General features: G+C 48.4%; 3 protein-coding genes across 4 annotated transcripts in view; 2 read left to right on the forward strand and 1 right to left on the reverse strand.

Annotated features, from left to right (window-relative positions):
- Positions 1-1295, reverse strand: part of LOC122393394 (DNA replication complex GINS protein PSF1-like) — a 76757-nt gene extending 75462 nt beyond the window's left edge. The window contains exon 1 of the mRNA XM_043389346.1: positions 1084-1295. The gene's annotated coding sequence lies outside the window, so the exon portion shown is untranslated. The remainder of the gene's footprint in view (positions 1-1083) is intronic.
- LOC122393390 (organic cation transporter protein-like) lies at positions 283-10942 on the forward strand. 2 transcript variants are annotated; one of them, XM_043389338.1, is made up of 10 exons: positions 283-309; positions 1554-1723; positions 1948-2081; positions 4541-4746; positions 5734-5955; positions 6203-6433; positions 6816-6950; positions 7323-7444; positions 7766-7911; positions 8091-10942. In XM_043389338.1, the coding sequence occupies exons 2-10, from the start codon at positions 1600-1602 to the stop codon at positions 8334-8336; spliced, it is 1566 nt and encodes a 521-aa protein (XP_043245273.1). In that variant the 5' UTR covers positions 283-309; positions 1554-1599; the 3' UTR covers positions 8337-10942. The 2 variants fall into 2 exon arrangements, with proteins under 2 accessions (XP_043245273.1, XP_043245274.1); XM_043389339.1 differs by lacking the exon at positions 283-309 and adding an exon at positions 557-614.
- Positions 10943-11293: 351 nt separating this feature from the next.
- Positions 11294-17073, forward strand: LOC122393397. Its single transcript, XM_043389351.1, has 3 exons — positions 11294-11958; positions 14919-15103; positions 15389-17073. Exons 1-3 carry the CDS (start codon positions 11926-11928, stop codon positions 15927-15929), a joined length of 759 nt encoding a protein of 252 aa, XP_043245286.1. The 5' UTR covers positions 11294-11925; the 3' UTR covers positions 15930-17073.
- The last annotated feature ends 307 nt before the right edge of the window (positions 17074-17380 follow it).

Here is a 17380-nt window from a genome sequence, read left to right on the forward strand (position 1 = left end):
ACTAATTCAAGTGTCGTCCAACTAATATAAAGTAAACCAGATATTTCGTTTCAGAGATATATTTTTTGTGATCATTGCTTGCTTTATTTAGTCGTGTAGAATTTTTGACAATGAAAAAAATATTTTTTTGATTGAAAAACTATACACTTAAACCGATTGATACTGAAATTAATTAAAAACCAAAGATAAGATCTCGAACAGGTTAGATTTGTTAAGGGATCTCCAGAAGGACAGTGGCTTATGTCATTATGTGTTTTGGTTTCATTTCAGGCACAGTGTCACAAAAGTGATAATGCAGGGGTCGAACAAGTAAGAATGCATGCGCACGAATGCAGCATCCAAGGCCGCATCTACTTTGCCACGATACCTCTGATATGGTAGTAATATGGAAGCGCCGAGTTGTTTGGGTTATGGCGCAACAGCTTCAAAATACAGCCAGCGCGGCTGGCGTATATTTTTGTGTGCGTCCGAAATTGCGTCCATCTCAATCTATGAATTTTTGGCATGTTTATAAAGATCGTAGGCAAGTTTATAAAGTTTATGAAGGCTATAAAATCACAAAAGCTTGCATCAGCTTGAGATGACATATACGAACTTCTTCTCATTAAAAAATTGAACGTGAACCTGATGGATAGAATTAGATATTATATCATTTTCACATATTTAGGCTATGGACAGATGACAGTTGATACCTATTTTCTAATGTCTGACATGCATGTTCACAATCTGAAGTAAAGTCAAAGTTGAACTGCGGAACATAGGTTATAAACAATGACACCTGCTTTATGACGGTGGCTTGACGGTGGCTGCATTCAAGGCACAGTGTGGCCTAAGGGCATGTATCTGGAGAATGAGATTGCAACACAAGTTGTGGCACTTTTTAATAAGGTTATTTTGAATTCCTGTAGCATGTGAATTATGAGGCTGAAGGCTCTGTAAGGAATTATTTTTTCAATTTATTATTTTTTAGAAATTCAGTGACGCGTGCTCTGTTACAAGCCCTGAGGGCACCCCTCTCCCAAACGACCACCCTTTGAGACTGCTTATAAAGCTGTCTCCAAATATCAGGCATCAACCACTAACCAGACTTCTGCAGTCAGCTCCATCAATTGGATTGAATGTAATGTCTTGTAATGTCTTGTTTTACCTCTTGCCATTCTCATTCTCCTGCCTCAAAACATGGATAAGCTGGACTCAGGTCTACTCACCTAGTTAACTGATCTGGTTGGGATATCAGTGTCAAGAAAAGGAGTTGGAAGGAAAAAAGGAAATGCAGGGACCCCTGGATCATAGACATGCCAGCTGTCAGAGCGGACAGCTGGCACTCTGGCTCCTTACTCTAAGGACAGCTGGCTCCTTAGCTCTAAGGAAGATCTTCACTTGTGGTTGGCTGGGCAGTGTAGAAAGATGGAATTTAGTGTCTTCCATTGAGTCTAACATTATGCACAAACACATTGTAGGTACCTAGTTTGGTATGGAGGTTGTATCTACATATCCATTTCATGTGAAATGTAATGAGACATTTTTGGCATTACAGATGTGACAATTTGCAGGTTTTGGGAGTAGTTTTGAGGGTGAAGAAAGCTTCAAAGTATTGACATGGATATTGATGAGATCTACTCTCATATTGGGGAGTTTGGTCCCATGCAAAAGAAGTATGTCTTTGGGATTTGTTTATCAAGTTTGTACACTGCATTCATAAATTTAAATCTGGAATTTGCTGGTGAGTATGTAGATGATTTCTCATTGCTGTTGAAATTGCATCATCACTTAATTTTTGTTCTTAGCTTTCACCATTTCTGAGTGTATCTTTAACTTGACTGATGTTTTCTGCTTTTAATGTGGACTTGTTATGTAATATCTTAAATGTTATTTTGGAAGTGCCATTTGATAAAATTTTATTGCATGGCCAATGATACAAGACTGATAATGGGTGTTCTTTTTCAGCATTTACACCAGAATTTTCATGCTATCCAAAAGATGGTGGCTCTACACCACTTCTCAACAGATGTCCAAACAATGAAATATCAAAGTGTGTTGACTTCAAGTATCACTCAAATTACACAACATTGGTTACAGAGGTGGGTGTTCATGCATATAATACTACCACAAGCAGCTAACTATGTATATGTTGGGACTTAAGTTGGAAGTTGGGACCATAGGTATGCACCTTGATATTGAATCCTCGTCATAACAGCAGTTTCATCGATTAATATCGAGAGGTCCTTGCACATTCCCTTGTTGATTTTTTTTTCAATTTTTTTTTTTAAATAAATTTAGTCCGAACCTTTTCATAGGAATGATTCACAAGGACAGAGCCACCGCTAAGCGAAGCTTGTTGTGGTAACCCCCCTGCCCTCTACCCTCCGATCGCGCAATTCCAGTTCTATGGCAGAATTTAGAGTCCAAAGCTTAACGTGCGCACAAAGCCGTGCACGGCCGGTCCCCTCACTGACTTCGCCTGGCTACGGCCTGCCACCAACCGCAACCATACCCGTCAGGAGGCCCATAAATGTCAAGCGCCCGTCGCCCTTCGAACCCGGACTGTTGTAACCGGGAACGCGTGCTCTCACCACGCGGAGTCCAACGCTCTACCAACTGAGCTACGGGACCGGCAATTTATCTGATTTATCTGATTTGTTAATTCTCTTAAATTGGTTTGTGTCTCTTGAACCAGGGCTTCATTCGAAACTTCGTTAACCAGGCTTCGCAGTAAGTAGTAACCAGGACTTCGTAAACCAGACTTCGCAATCGATGTCGAAGCCAGAGTCGTTCGTAGTGCGGGCAGTTCGGGCCGGAGTCCGGGGTCCAGACGGTTCAGGTCGGAATCCGGACAATTCAGGCCGGAGTTCCGGCCGGAGTCCGAACAGTTCAGGCCGGGATCCGGACAGTTCGGGGCGGGCCGGAGTTGGAGTAATTGGTCACCGAATTCGTCTTGCCAGTGCATTCATCTTGCTAAGCCAGTTTTTAAGATGTTACGCTCGTTTAGTGTTTCTTGACATCTTTTCGCAACCAAAGCCATAGACATTCGTGTTTTGGACAAACGTTTTTAGCGTGACAGGCAGACGACAATGGCGCCACAAAAATTAGTAACTTGAGTCAAAGTTGAGGTTTTGTCAGTGCTTTGATGCCGGAGTCGGAGTCATATAAAAGCCGTCGACTCGACAGTCCCGTTCTATAAATGATGGAGCTACAACATCGTTGAGGGAAGCACTCAATGCTTGTTTAACCCTCGCCGGCACAAGGGGGGGATTGATGCACCCCCCCTAAGGTTTTTCGCGAATAACCCGCGTAAAAAGCGGCCGATGGCGACGAAACTTTAACCCTCGCCGGCACAAGGGGGGGGGTTGATGCAACCCCCCCTAAGGTTTTTCGCGAATAACCCGCGTAAAAAGCGGCCGATCGCGACGAAACTTTCAGTACCCTCGCATTGATCAATTTTACACCTACCCTGAAAATTTCATAACCCTGACCCCAATGACCTTTGACCTGTGACCCCTTTTCCGTGACCATGTTTGGCCGAAATCGCGATTCGGCGTATGTCGGCTCGCATTAGCCGCGCGTTTGCAAGCTTTTCGTGGTTTCAAACGTTCAAACATGTGATTCGATGTTGCTCCCATGCATAAGGGTGGGTGTCAAGGTCACCTGAAGGTCAGGTCAGGTCATTGACCTTTGGTGACCTCGGTTCACTTTTTCGAGTTTTACATGTTTCTAGGCTAGTTTTTGGAGCTGAATTCGAATTTAGCAGCCATTTGAACATTTACGAAGTAGTTTTGGTGCCTTCGTAACATGTTACGAAGCTGTCAGAGGCGGATGACAGGTACTACGAATACCCGTCACGACCCCTACCGGTTGACCTTACCTGACCTGAGCTGACCGACCTGACCTGACCTGACCCGACCTGGTCTAAACGCTTAACGACATCATCTGTGATCAAAACTAACACGATGTTCGTGATCAGCACCCCGGAAAACCCCTTATCAGCCACGCTTTACGACTTTCTAACAGGTCCCGATATTCCCGATTTTTGGGTCATTGACCTGACCTGGAAGGTCACCCGATGACCTAGGACCTTAAAATTGGGTATCATTGGCTTCCTCTCGTGACGGGCAACACGTTCGTTTTTTTTCCGCGAAGCTCTAGCTCCATCAGGGGCCAAACGCGAGGGGGGGGTCGTACCAACCCCCCCTTCTGCCATCGAAGGACTCAAAATGGCCTGTGCCGGCGAGGGTTAAGGTCTTTTCTTTAGTATTTCGTCATGTGTGCAGATAATACGTATGTCGTGAGATAAAATACCTACGGCATATTTTTTTGGACAATCGCGAAAAAAAAACGTGTCGGAGTCGGACATTTTATGATTGTTGCAACCCTCCCCATGTGCATTTGTGGTCAAATATGCTGCTAAGCCGTCGCATTATTTACGCCGTGCCGTGCTTCAGTAGTACCTGGTTTGTAACCCGCTTATATAAATATGTTTACTGGAGTGGGAGTTTGTGTCTTGGACCTGAAATATAACTATCTTTTATATTTGTCTCCACAGTGGGACCTGGTGTGCGACCAGGCGTACCGGGCCAAGGCCAGCCAGTCGGTATACATGGCCGGCCTGATGCTGGCTGCTCCTCTGATGGGGCCGCTGGCGGACAGGATCGGCCGCCAGCGCACCATGTTCCTGTATCTGCTGATGCTGATCGCCTGCCTGGGAGGCAGCATGGCGGCGCCCACCTACGATATATTTGTGTTGCTTCGGTGAGAGCGGGGCGCGGATGGAAAGAGGGGAAGAGTGGGATGGTAGGATTAGGGGGAGTGATAGGTAGATATATATTTATAAGTAGGATGGGTGGTCATATGGACTCGAGGGAATTTGTACGAGAAAATTTCATCATGTATAACATTGATGCAGCTTAATTGCAACTTGATAGTTGGGTGGAATCTAAAATAGTCTTCGGCGATATTCGATTACCGATCTTTCTTACTGACAATACCGTCTCCGGCCGCCGGCACTGCCTGGATCACTTCTGCACAGCGCACCCAGCACAGTGAGAGACGCCTGTCCGTCCACCGCGCGTGCCGTGGCCAAATAGACACCCACCACCACCGCACCGCTCCCTTAGTTGGACATCGTGTGCTGCCTGCTCAACCACTGCACCACGTTCAGTTCGAGCCTGTTCGTTGTCCGTTTAATTGTACTCCCTATTTTATGTTTGTATCTTTAAATTTGACGAATGTTCTTTTTTTTTTTTTCGTTTGCAGTTCAGTAGATCATAGACTTCTGCACACGTCCAGAGGTCTATGATTAGATACCAGATATATATTTATAAGTAACTTGCCTAAAGCATCCTTGAAAAGTAGACGTTTAGGTACATATTCCCAGCTTGAAGGGGTATGGATTTGCATTGCATTGTTTAATCCGTCTGTGCTTGCGTAGTTCCTCTGTAGTTGGAATCGCTTCATACTGTACCTGTTCAGTTCAGAAGGATTCTATGTTTGTTTGCGATTGCCATGGTTTGGGCATGGTTTAGGTAGTATTATTTACTTTTCTCTCTCACGTGTAGCGTAAGAACGGTTTGTTTTTTGCTAACCGGCTACACGTGATCTCGATATATGCGCGCCTACTGATGTCAGCTTGCAGTGGTGCCTCATATTCGCTGTACTCACCTCTCAGAGATGCCCTGAATCTTCTCCCTCCTCCCCACCACTGCCTACCCCCCCCCCCCCCCCGGATGCGTGCTTCAGATTCGTCTCGGGCTGCGTCATGATCGGCGTGATCCTCTCATCATTCGTGCTGGTTTCTGAGCTGGTGGGCGGTGCTCAGCGGGCGTTTGTCGGCAACCTCATCAGTGCCACGTTCGCGCTGGGCATACCGGCACTATCAATGTCTGCGGCGCTGGTACATAGCTGGCGTCAACTGTACCTGCTCATGATGGTGCTCGGATGCTGCTACTGCACACTCTACTTGTGAGTACCGTGGAAAAGGAACAGGAAGGCACTGAACAATCCCATAGCAGCTTACTGTAATTTGGAGTCACAAAGGATGGAAGGAAACTGCACTTTGTAAGCGCCCTGACGACGTATCTCTAGGTGTAGAGGACTGCGTGAGTTTAGAATTGTTTTTTTTTCTTGGGTTAAGATCGTTACGTTGATTTTACATGTGTCCGCCAACTGTCAGCCTCTAACCCATTTAAATCCTCCCCCCCCCCCGCAGCTACATCCCGGAGAGCCCGCGCTGGCTCCTGCTGAAGGGCCGCCCGGAGGCAGCACTGCGTATCCTGCAGCGCACGGCCCGTGGTAACGGAGTCCCTCTCCCGGCCGGCACTACACTGCGAGCACCGGCCGGTCGGCCCGCCGCCGGAGCGGGCCCCCCGGCCGAGGGCGTCACATCGCTGTTCAAGTACCGCAAGGTGGCCGTCTGGACACTGATCATGATGTTTTCTTGGTGAGTGAGAGTTAGTGTAAGTCAGGAGGCGTGGAATGCGTACGACATCGAACCGCATATTCTGATCGTGATCGGTGAAATACGCCTTTTGTGTTCGGTGACTGCGTTGTTTTGCACTATTATTTTAAAATGTTAAGATAAAAGTGAGGTATGCAGCCAGCTGTTTCCCTTCCGTTCTTATATGCAGTATTTGTCGATAGCAGCACGCATAATGTACATAGGTACGTTTACCAAATGATTTTATATAATAACATGGTAGCTTCGCGCCCTTCTCTTTAACTGTTTCCTTCTCTTCACGGTTTCCTTATCCAATGAACGCCATCCCCACGACCTTTCACTCACCTGATGAGAGCTCACCCCACCCTCATCCCTTGCATGCCAGGTTCGTCAACAACCTGTGCTACTACGGGCTGACGGCGGCGGCTGCCACCATGGGCAGCGATCGCTTCTCCTCGGTGGCCCTCAGCGGCCTTATCGAGCTGCCCGCCTACGTCATCGTGGCCCTCGTCCTCAACAGGTGGGTGACGAGAGTGCTGGTCGACCTATTCCCGGGATGACGTTTTTGGGTTACGCGCTACGGCCCCGCCATGTGGACTGTGGAGAGTACAGTGTGAATTATCGGTACTCTGGTCTGCCGCGAAGGTCTTGCCCAACGTTGCCGTCGTGGAGTCGTCAAATTAAGTATGATTGAATGCTCAATTACCTCCGGGTTTTGCAACTGGGGTTATTAAATATCTTGCCTTGATCTAGGAAGCGCTGATAGCCACAATGTGGATGTATTTCTAGCCCATTCTAACCGTGTGTTTACCCGAGTTTACTCCTCGACTGGGGATGCTCAAATGCGCCACCCACCACTCCCTAACAATCCCTCCGCCGTGCGTTCGCCCAGGTTCGGAAGACGGATGCCGCTGTGCGCCTTCATGCTGCTGGGTGGCGTCTGCTGTCTGTCCATCGTCGGCCTGCCGCGGCGGGACGAAATGTCACACGTCAGGATGATGCTGGGGCTCATTGGTAAGTGTTACCGCTGACATTGTGGGCGATGATGTAACTAGATTACATAGTCTGTCACTCAGTCCGCCGTATTTTGTATGGCGTCAGTTCTGTTGTGTTTTCGGAGACTAGAAATACCCTTTCTTTGACTATGACCCTGGAGGCCGCATAAAAATTAGAAGACTGAAGCAGTATCCCACTCATGCGCAGTTATTCGAATGTGATTTTGTAAGTTTTATTTCATTTTTATTTCACCCAACCCCGGCCCTAATCTGCACTGCCCGGTTTTCGTAATATCGAGCGTATGTGTAAATTGTAAACCAGCCTCTCCCCTTCTCACAGGCAAGCTGTGTGTGTCGGCCAGTTTTTCGGTTATCTTCATCCACTCGGGGGAGATTTTCCCGACGTCGATCCGAAACACGGGCTACGGCTTGGTTAACGTGTTCGCTCGGCTCGGCGGCATCTGCTACCCGTTCATGGCACTGCTGGTAAGTTGGTCCGTCGCTTCCCGGAGGGAATGGGTGGGTGCCTGAGGAGTCGGTGGGTGGTCCAATGGAATGGATGGTACCCTTAATGGTCCGTGGAGTGGAAGAATGATAGTCTGGGACGACACATTTTTAGGCTCATCTCTTCCGTCGCCCTGAAGGCCTTCCCCCTCCCCCTCCAGAACGATATATACCCGGACCTGCATTTCGTCGTGTTTGGTGGTCTGGCGGCCGGCTCAGGTCTACTCAACCTCAGTCTACCGGAGACGCTGGGCCGACCTCTACCAGAAACGGTAGAGGAACTGGCGGGTACAGAACGCTCCACCGAGATGTATTCTCCACTGCGACACGTAGAAGAAGATGATGAAGGGGGCAGTGATGGCGAGCTACCGTCGACCGGACGAAAACGGTCTGTCAAGGCTGTGTGATGGCCATGGCAGGGAGAAGGGAAGGTGAAGGACAGGAAAGGGTTTTGGTTTGTTTGGTTAGGAATGGAGAAACGGGTGCGAAATGTTTGCCGTCCGTATGAAGTGTTCTCCGTTGGAAGGCGTATTGTTGTGAGGTGTGATCAGAGTTATTGTTAGTGAATTATCGTGAAGCTGTGCAGTTCTGTGGTGTCTCGATAAGTAGGAATAGAAAGGAAAACATCCTTTTTGCCAAATTCAAATCAGTTGATATCGAAAGGATTCGTAAAATCAACCCTATTATAAACAAATGCAAGGCTTAAAATTCCAATTGCCAAAACTATCGAAATCAGTTTTGTGTCAGGTAACCAAAAATTCGATAACCCATAAGTAGAGTTATTAAGTGGCAGTGGCGGCGGAAGGTATTCTAGGATAGGGGTGCAAACGATATTGAAGCGCCCCTTCCCGCTGGGCGCCCCTTACCATGCCGATGGCCGTCCCTGCACTGGAAAATCAGTTTCGCCCCTATACAGGCGCCCATAGAAGTTTGCAGAGTGCTATTCCTGGTCATAATCATCTCCCCAGTAAAAAAAAAAAACGCAAAATACGCCCTAGCACTAGGGGTGTAACCGCCCATACGGACAGTGCAATTTTACAGGCCCCAATCTCGGACCTCCCTTAACATTCATATGTTGTAAACGGCAAACCGCCCCCGATAAATGTTACACAAACAAATTTCCTCTCGCATATCGGCCATCAGGCGCCCCTTTTTGTCGCATGGAGCCTGCAACGCTATAAGCCCTCATATGTTCGTGTTGGCGTTCGGAGGCTATCGCCTTCAAAGACGTCTCCATAAATGTTTCTTTTTCGTCCCACACACAGGCGCCCCTCTTTCGCATGCAGGCGCCCCTCTTCCGCATGGCGCGCTTCTCGAGTAGCTGCGCCCTCCTAGCCTTTATCGCCTGGCAAGATTATATTCGACAGGGTCGGCAGCATCTGCCTTTGTTTCAGATAAGGATGCCCTCCACTCTTCAGCATATCAAAAGATACTTTTCCCACGTCATTGCCACCCTCTTCGTGTCACAAGTGCCTTTATCAGTTGCGGTGTCGCCTCGCACTGCTCAGCTTTATGGCTGCCGCACCTCTTAACTTCCTGCCTCCTCTACAGATTTTCGAGGCGCCCCTTTCCATAGCTTTAGGGTGCAGCTGCCCCCCTTGCCCCCCTGCTTCCGCCGCCACTGTTAAGTGGTTGAAATTTTGCTACTGAAATTTGTATATTGAGAAGAAAGTATCACCGCTGAGTGGATTAGACCGCTATTTTCTCGCTATTTTCCATACATTTTACAACGGTTTTGTGCTAGAGCCTCTTAGAGGTCAAAGTTCGGTAGGACTAAGAGCTGGACGGAGGTTTTGTGAGCAGTTCTCGGTAGAATGTGACCGTCCAACCCACACGGGCCTCAGCTGCCTCAATGCTACGGCCCGGCCCCCGCGTGCGGCGCACCGGGCAAAACTGATACCACTTATTAGTCATTCCAGACTGGTAGTTGTGTTACATTTTAGCCGTTCCCTCGTTCCCTGGGTGTAGTGAGTTTATGAAGTGGAATCTGCTGCATGGTCGATAGGAGGTACTTACGATACGAGCTGTGTATAATCTTCCAGCCTGAGTACTGGACTGACAGACCTGGAAAAATATTTTATGGTCCGAAATAGATAGAATATATCAGTCTATTTGAGTAGCACTCTATTTGAGTAGTAGGGAGAGATGGGTAGGATTTCTCATGCTCTCTTTGAATGGGTAGAAGCTTTTATGGTTTCTTGGGTACCTAAGGAGGACATGAATCGAATATTCCAAACGAGTAGGGTTTGTCGTGCACGTTGTTCTTTGTTTATATTTATTTGAAAGTGAAGCATGTCCACGGTTTATTTTTAAACATTATGTTTTCATCTATTGTTCTCTCCTTGATGTGATGTAGATTCATGTCACTACATATCTAGCATAAATAGCTATTTTTCCTGAAAACTTTATCAGCATGTTTTGTTTATTTACCTTGACCCTATAGATAAATCTTAGTGAATTTATTTGCACATTGCTCTTATCTTCATGTGCTCGAAATTATCACACTGTGCTGCATTTTGTAACACGTATTTTAATTCCATAGCATCCTGATTGATGTCTGATGTTGACGCTGTCTTTGGTGTGGTGTATGGTGCTTCATCCTAGCGACTGAACGGTGTCTACCGCATGTCCGCTGCAAATGTTACGTGGGTTTTGTCCTGCTAGGTTAAAAGGGACGAAGGGCTGTGTGCGACTTGGTGTCAGTGGTCTTCCGTGTAGACTGCGGCAGGATGCTTCATTTCGGAGTATCGATCTATCCCATGGCTTCCGTTGAATGACGAACAGAGTTTAAATGTGGGGTCGACCCCTGAGCGTTGCTCAGTGCTCACGTTTAGTGTGGTATACTTGCAAGCATATCCGAGGCTAAAACGGCGACCCGAATGGGTCATCTGAACGGTCGTCGGTTGTTACCGTACGTCGCCGTCCGCCGCTCCCGTCGAACAGGGCGTCATTGGCGAGCTGTCGGTGTGTGGTGCATGGACTCGTTCGGTGAGAAATACAACGAATTTTTATATATTGATTGTCTGAAAGAATAATCCGCTGGATGACCTTGGTTGGGGTTGGTGTGGTGGCCAGTCTGGACAGTGGTTTAAGTTTCAGTGACACCACTGGGGTAGTTTGTATAAACAATCTTGCACAGTTCTGGGCGGGTTTAGCAGTATGGTTTGATTTTCCGGTGAAGTGTTTTCTCACCTATTGGCGTACCGTTTCGCGAAATGGGAATCTTATATATAATATAATTCGCTGTTTATGGGTCACCTCGTCAAAATCTGCTCACTATATCGTCATCGATGCGTCACACTGACTTTCTCTCGTCCTTTTTAGTTGAGTAACAAATGTCAAGCGCACAGGCTGTGCAAACCACGTGTGATAAAGGAAGAAGCGCTCCGGTATGCGGGGTGACCGGTGCAGTGGGCAGTGACCTTCCGCGACTCGTTCCTGCTGCGTGCACTCGGTCCCACCGTGCCGACTATACGGAATGAGACATCTTCCGGACAGGTTACCCCCCTCCCCCCCCCGCTGCGCGCCGCACGACATCCAGTCAGGTCAGAGGTGGGGGGGGGGGGGGGGTCGGAGAGCCGGCCGGACCGGACTGGATCAGAGGCAGCGCGGCCACCGTTGCTGCCTGTCTCACAGTTGTCTCGGTGGTGGTAGTCGGTGCAGGTACGGTTCAGCCCGGGCCCGTACTGAACACAACGGCACATTGCTGGCCCGAAGACGGTTCGCCAGCAGTGGTATCAGCCTGAATTAGTGGTGATTGGGACAGACATCGTTAGTGCGTCGGCCAGGGACTAGCGTTTGGTTCTGACACGTTGGTGCTGGAGTTCTGAGTTTCCAGTGGTGCCGGTGGTGCTGCTGATCTGAGCAACTGCGGTGACGGGCCGCGCGGAACACCAGAAGTGGCTGAGCGGCACCGTTGGTGCGCTGCTGGAATCAGGACTGGTGCGTTCACCAGCCGAGTGGTGCCACTGGTGCTGCCTGAAGTTGGTGCTCGACATGCGGTGGACGGTGGTGCTGGTCTTCGCTCTGGTGAGTACCAACTCAAAATAGACTGAAGTATGACGGTGTCTATATAGTGATTATTAGTACCTATCTAAGAAATACGACAGGCGCGCATTCTTTATCATTTTTTTTTAGGCATGCAAAGGTAAAACAAACCGCAGAACGACTGTGCAAGTAATTCCCCATGACGCCGAACTGCTATTTCGTGCATGTAAGACATGATGTGATTGAAGACATTTGATCTCACTTTCATGGAAAATTAGTGTTAACAGTGTTTATACAGTAATGGATATATCTCTCATCGCTAGGGGAAGTTGGGGCAATGCCGGAGTTGGGGCAAAGCCGAAATTCGAGATATTTCGAAAACCGTAAGACATGGATGCCACCTGTCAGTGATGCTCTGAAGCTTAAGTGACTACAATTATCGCATGTTTGTTACGAGTCGTCATTCGGAATACTTCGACTGTGAGGGCGCCAAGAGCGTTTTCAAGGTACGTTTCCCTTGTACTACATGCGCCTTTGAAGCTGCATTTCTTACTCATTATGCTACCGTTTGTCTGGCCAATTTGGTCAAGTAATCTTTAGCATGTCTTTGCATAAGTGTGCTGCCTATTTGAAATTTATACAGCACGTTGAAAAGTTATGGGCCTGCAAATGAAAGTATGGCAGGCTGGGGTAATGCCGAAAACGTGCGATTACGCACGTGTTAAAAGCACGCTACGTGGACTTTACTGCTGTAGAATAGCAACGCGTATTTTTAGTCACACAAATTACACTTTCAACCGACACAACGGCCTGTTACCTATAAGGAATGATTTAGGTCTGGCATGTTCTTATTATATCACACAATTATAACTTCCAGTGTGCACCGCGTCCTCAAGCTCTTAAAACGCGTGTCAGCTTTGATCAATTCTGGATAAAGTTTGAGATAAAATGGCAAAACATCAATGTCGGCATTCCCCGTAGATCATTTCTCCCATTTTCGGCTTTCCCCGCAGTCCGGGGCAACGCCGAAAAAGTCACTTCTTTGATATTTTTAGTTTGTGCGCTTAACGGTATGCGAATTCATCAAATGCGCCTGGTATGTTTGAAAGGCAAAAGACTGGCCTCTCGAATGACGCCAACAAGAATAGCCTATGTTGTCTACCTTGCGTGCTACGGGCGTCAGAAAAAAAGTCTTCGGCGTTCCCCCAACTTCCCCTACTAATTAGCTGCGTGGGATGTACCGGCCTTTCACCGGCCGACGTGGATCGAAAAACAAACGGTCAGCCATCGCTAGCTCATATTTGATGTCATCCCGTGCCACTAGTTTGTGCCTACTTACCTAGCTAAGAAGGCCGGTTTGAAACAGGTAGACAGTAGACACCTCTCTTCATTCCGGTCACTGGCGTCAAATATAGCAAGGAAGCGAAGCGCGATAGGGGAAGCCGGGGGAAGCCCGGGCGCGGGGGAAGCCCGGCCACCCCGTTTCCGGCTGAATTATTCACAATAAAATGCTCAACTGTTTGTCCTTTCAGCGTGGCAGCTAAGGTAACGCCAGCAAAAAAGTTAAGGCTCACAAAAATTGCATATTGTTAAAGTTATAGCTCAAAAATGATATTTTAAGGGTTTTTAGCTAAAAAGTGAGATATGTTGCACTGTTAATGTTATACCATACAGTACTAATATTTATACGAATGTTATGTAAGGACCGTTTATGTGTTTGTAGTAAGGGGTGACGAGGCAGACTGGCTTAAGTATGACATTTTTTTCGAATATCGCTGTTCTAAAATAAAAATTAGCACATTGGGGTAACCCCGGGCGAGTGGCCAAGCTTACCCCCAACCGAGAGCAATGCCACTAAACCACTGTTTTCCATGAGATAATAGGTACTGAGCAGGTTTGGTTTACACCTAGATCAAAGATAAATTTCGAAAATAAACATGTTATCATAGACAAAGCCAGTCATGTCACTTAAGGTCAACTAGGGTCAAACTACGTTTTTGCAGATAACGCGACAGACAATGAAGCTAGAGCTTCAAAAATGGTGTCGTGTTCTTCTTCATCAGCCGAGTTGAATGATATGCAATATGATGCATTAAGGTAAAAAGAAAAATAAATTGTAAGGAATTTTGAAATACACATTTTTTGTCAATTTTGCATCACGATTTTCATTGACCTGTACTGTATATGTGGTAGACGCTAGCTAAAATACCAGTAGTGACATAAACGCTAAGATGTCCAGAGCTTATCAGTACCTTAATATTTCACTTTCCGTTAATATTTGGAAGACACATAATGGTTTCATCAACTCGTTGTAAAGCGCTGGGGAGGTGGCCGGCGTTACCCCTATGCCGGGCTTACCCCAGAAAAATCAACACTTTTTTAAAACTCGATTTTCTCAACCTTATACTTATTCCACGAAACCGAATTTTTGGGAAAACACGGCCAATGAACTTAGCTAGCTAACAGGATATCAACATTTTATACAGCACGTATGGTATGTAATAAAAATGAAAAAGAGCTTACTATGCCGGGCTTCCCCCGGCTTCCCCTAATACGTCCACCGGAGAAACCAGTTGACGGAAGGGGCGGTCACCGTTCCCAATCCCTGTTGGCGCGTCACAGCGACATCGAAACCAGTCCGAAAGCCCGACTTATCTGTCCCATCCTGTCTGCTCACCGATCTTACCTTGTTCTTACCTTGCAGCTTGCGGTGTGGTCATTGCGAACGGGATAAGACTGGATTCCTTGAGCGCGGTGAACCAGGATGGATCTGACCTAATTCTCGGATGGCCTCTGCGCGCACAGTCGAGTGTCCTGCAGCCCCCTTGGTTAGGCGCTAGTAATCTTGCCCTCGGCAGTCCCCTACGCATTACGTTTACGCTGATTATGTGATCTATGTGATAGCGTGAATTGGACGGACTAGAAACGAATAAATGTTGAATTTCCGCAGGGTATGTGCTTTATGATGTGTCTAATGCTATGTGATTCCTCTCATATTCCAGGCGGCAGGCGCTGGCGGCCAGTCACTGGCAGACCGATTTCTGTCGTTCTTCTATCGGCAAACGTGCGATGACCTGCGTCACTCCCTGTTTGAGGTGGACACCCTGAGCGACTGCTCGGAGGCGCTCGGGTGTCCGCTCAACCAGCACTGCGAACCGTTCACCTGCCAGGGACTGTTCGTGCACCGGTACGTGGGGATAGGGAGGGTGGGAGCGGGTTACTGGCTCTACCGCCTGCTTATAACACGGGTAAAGTTTAACGTGCCGATGTTCTGGTCACCAGGCACCTGCCATGTGTAGCGTATATCCCACCGGAGTGTCATCAATTTGTCTGTCAAATCAACGCCAAACGTCTTTCAATCCGTTTAATCCATAAATTTCGCCGTTCATTTAGTGGCTTCTCTGAAGCGTCGAGGCTGCCGATGCCTTACGTCGATGCTGTCCCTCTGACTCATGTTTCCGACCTTCGCCAGGTGCGTGTCCAACTTCCGTATCGGTGCGTCGTGCCAGCGCGGCGAGCAGTGCAACACGGGCTTCTGCCACCCGACCTCCAGCACGTGCCAGCCGAGCGAGGGCGCCTGCCCGGAGCAGATGCTGAACGCGGGCGGCATCTGCCTGGGACTGCCCGCGTTCCGCGCCGCCTCGTGGACGGACGCACGCGCCGCATGTCCTGCGCTGTTCGGCGTAGGCGCCGCGCTGGTCTCCCCAATCAACCGTGTCGAGCAGCAGAACCTACAAACGTTCCTGGTGCTGCGTCGAGCTGCCGAAGAGCAGCCCTACATCGGCATATCCGACCTACAGCGCGAGGGAGAATTCCTCTTCGACGCCGGCGGCGCCCCGGTGGAGACTTTCAGCGCCTTCCTGGCGGAGGACCTGGCGCTGAACAGTCGCCGGCTCAGCTGCGCCACACACCGGCCCGTGAGGCTCGGGGTCGACCAGAACGGCTGGCAACTCAGTGAGTGTGACGGCAGCAGGAGGTTCGTCTGCCAGGCGGAGCCCAGAGTCGGACAGTGAGAGCTGCGTGACGCCGCACTGGCTTAAATGACACCGTGTAACACACGGTGGGAGAGAAAAACAGCGGCAATGGTGAGTGCGTTGGCCCTTGACTTGTCTCGCAGATCACCGTATACGCGTAAAGACGATGATAGCGCAATGATATCGGCTTGTGGTGACTTGAAAGACGCATGGCTGTCTACGGTGAAGTGGCGATAAATGAACTGTCACATCGCTGGCCACTAGGCTTCACAGATGACCGTGCCCAGTGCGATATGTGCTTTAGAACGTCAGCCCTGCGTCATGCGTGAGTCGGTAGAAGGTCAGCAACATGATCGACAGTGGAAACATACATACACCAGTCTGCAAGTGGAAGACGTTCACGACAACGAAGATGAGCTCAATGCGTTCCGTGGTCACGGGTCATCGTATAACAAGCAACGAGGACAGTGATGAGCCATAACCACCAAGCCTGCAAACGGCCAACCGGACAATGCACGGACCCCACGAGTCCCAGCATTCTTCCTGGCGTGGTGGATTACAGTATATCGTCGGTTATCGTTTCATGTCAGGTGAAACGAGCAATGCCTGAGGAATCAAGCCTTTACGCGAGTTCTGTCTACCTTGACGCTCAACTCGTAGTGCCCGTTTTGCATAATCTTAACGCGACGGTCTTGTGACGGCATCTGATAAGCGGTATCTCATGATAATAATTGACGTTTTTTGATTGAGTACCGAATCCTTACAAGTGCTCGTGGTCTTGCTCAGATCACAACATGTGCATTGGAGTATGACTTCAGTGTTAAGCTCAAAGTATTGAGACGTTACGCAGTGCATATGTGATATGATCTGAGACACCAAATAAGCCGAAAGCCGTATATGTAGATGTCCCTGTGACTAAACTAACCGGACGGGCGGTCTCCACCGACTCCACCGAATACCGTTGCAGCGTTGAAATCAAAGCCGGGTCCCGAACAACTATGACCAGATGTCGGCTACGCTGCTCCTGGGCTGCATCTGAGATGTTGATGTTTAATCGGTCGATGAAGAGCCGCAGTTTGAGTTTGTTGTTTTATTGCTGATGTGTCATATATGGATACCTATTTGTGTGTTTCAAAGACCTGGCGATGAACTGTTTGTCAAAAATAAACGTCCATCACTGTAACTTTTGTTCTGAGCGTTCTGAGTAGCATACCTGCTGAACCAACACGGCGCAGATGATGACGGTTCGTCAGCTCAGTGAAAGCCGTCTGCGGACTCGACTCAGTGGATGGCTGCGGTTGGGATGCGAATGAGGACATCCGGTCTGGCGCAAGGCAATGCGCTGCTTCAAATCCGCCAGTTTCTCCTCACAGAGCCGAGATGAAAAATCTGTGAGTTATGATCTATTGTTCTCCAACAGGTCGATATTTTCATGGAAGGCTTTCAGAGTGATCCCAATGCCATGGCACTTTCTCTTGCACGGTGTAGCC

This window comes from Amphibalanus amphitrite, unplaced genomic scaffold, assembly GCF_019059575.1.
Source record: "Amphibalanus amphitrite isolate SeventyFive unplaced genomic scaffold, NRLGWU_Aamphi_draft 000533F_arrow, whole genome shotgun sequence".
NCBI classification, from domain to species: Eukaryota; Metazoa; Arthropoda; class Thecostraca; order Balanomorpha; family Balanidae; genus Amphibalanus; species Amphibalanus amphitrite.

Bases quoted from the DNA above. Each gene is read 5' to 3' on its own strand.
- LOC122393390 (XM_043389338.1), top strand. From the start codon at position 1,600: ATGGATATTGATGAGATCTACTCTCATATTGGGGAGTTTGGTCCCATG. The intron at 1,724-1,947 runs GTGAGTATGTAG...GTTCTTTTTCAG, and splicing joins TTTAAATCTGGAATTTGCTG to CATTTACACCAGAATTTTCA. The intron at 5,956-6,202 runs GTGAGTACCGTG...CCCCCCCCGCAG, and splicing joins TGCTACTGCACACTCTACTT to CTACATCCCGGAGAGCCCGC.
- LOC122393397 (XM_043389351.1), top strand. From the start codon at position 11,926: ATGCGGTGGACGGTGGTGCTGGTCTTCGCTCTG. The intron at 11,959-14,918 runs GTGAGTACCAAC...CTCATATTCCAG, and splicing joins TGGTGCTGGTCTTCGCTCTG to GCGGCAGGCGCTGGCGGCCA. The intron at 15,104-15,388 runs GTACGTGGGGAT...GACCTTCGCCAG, and splicing joins CAGGGACTGTTCGTGCACCG to GTGCGTGTCCAACTTCCGTA.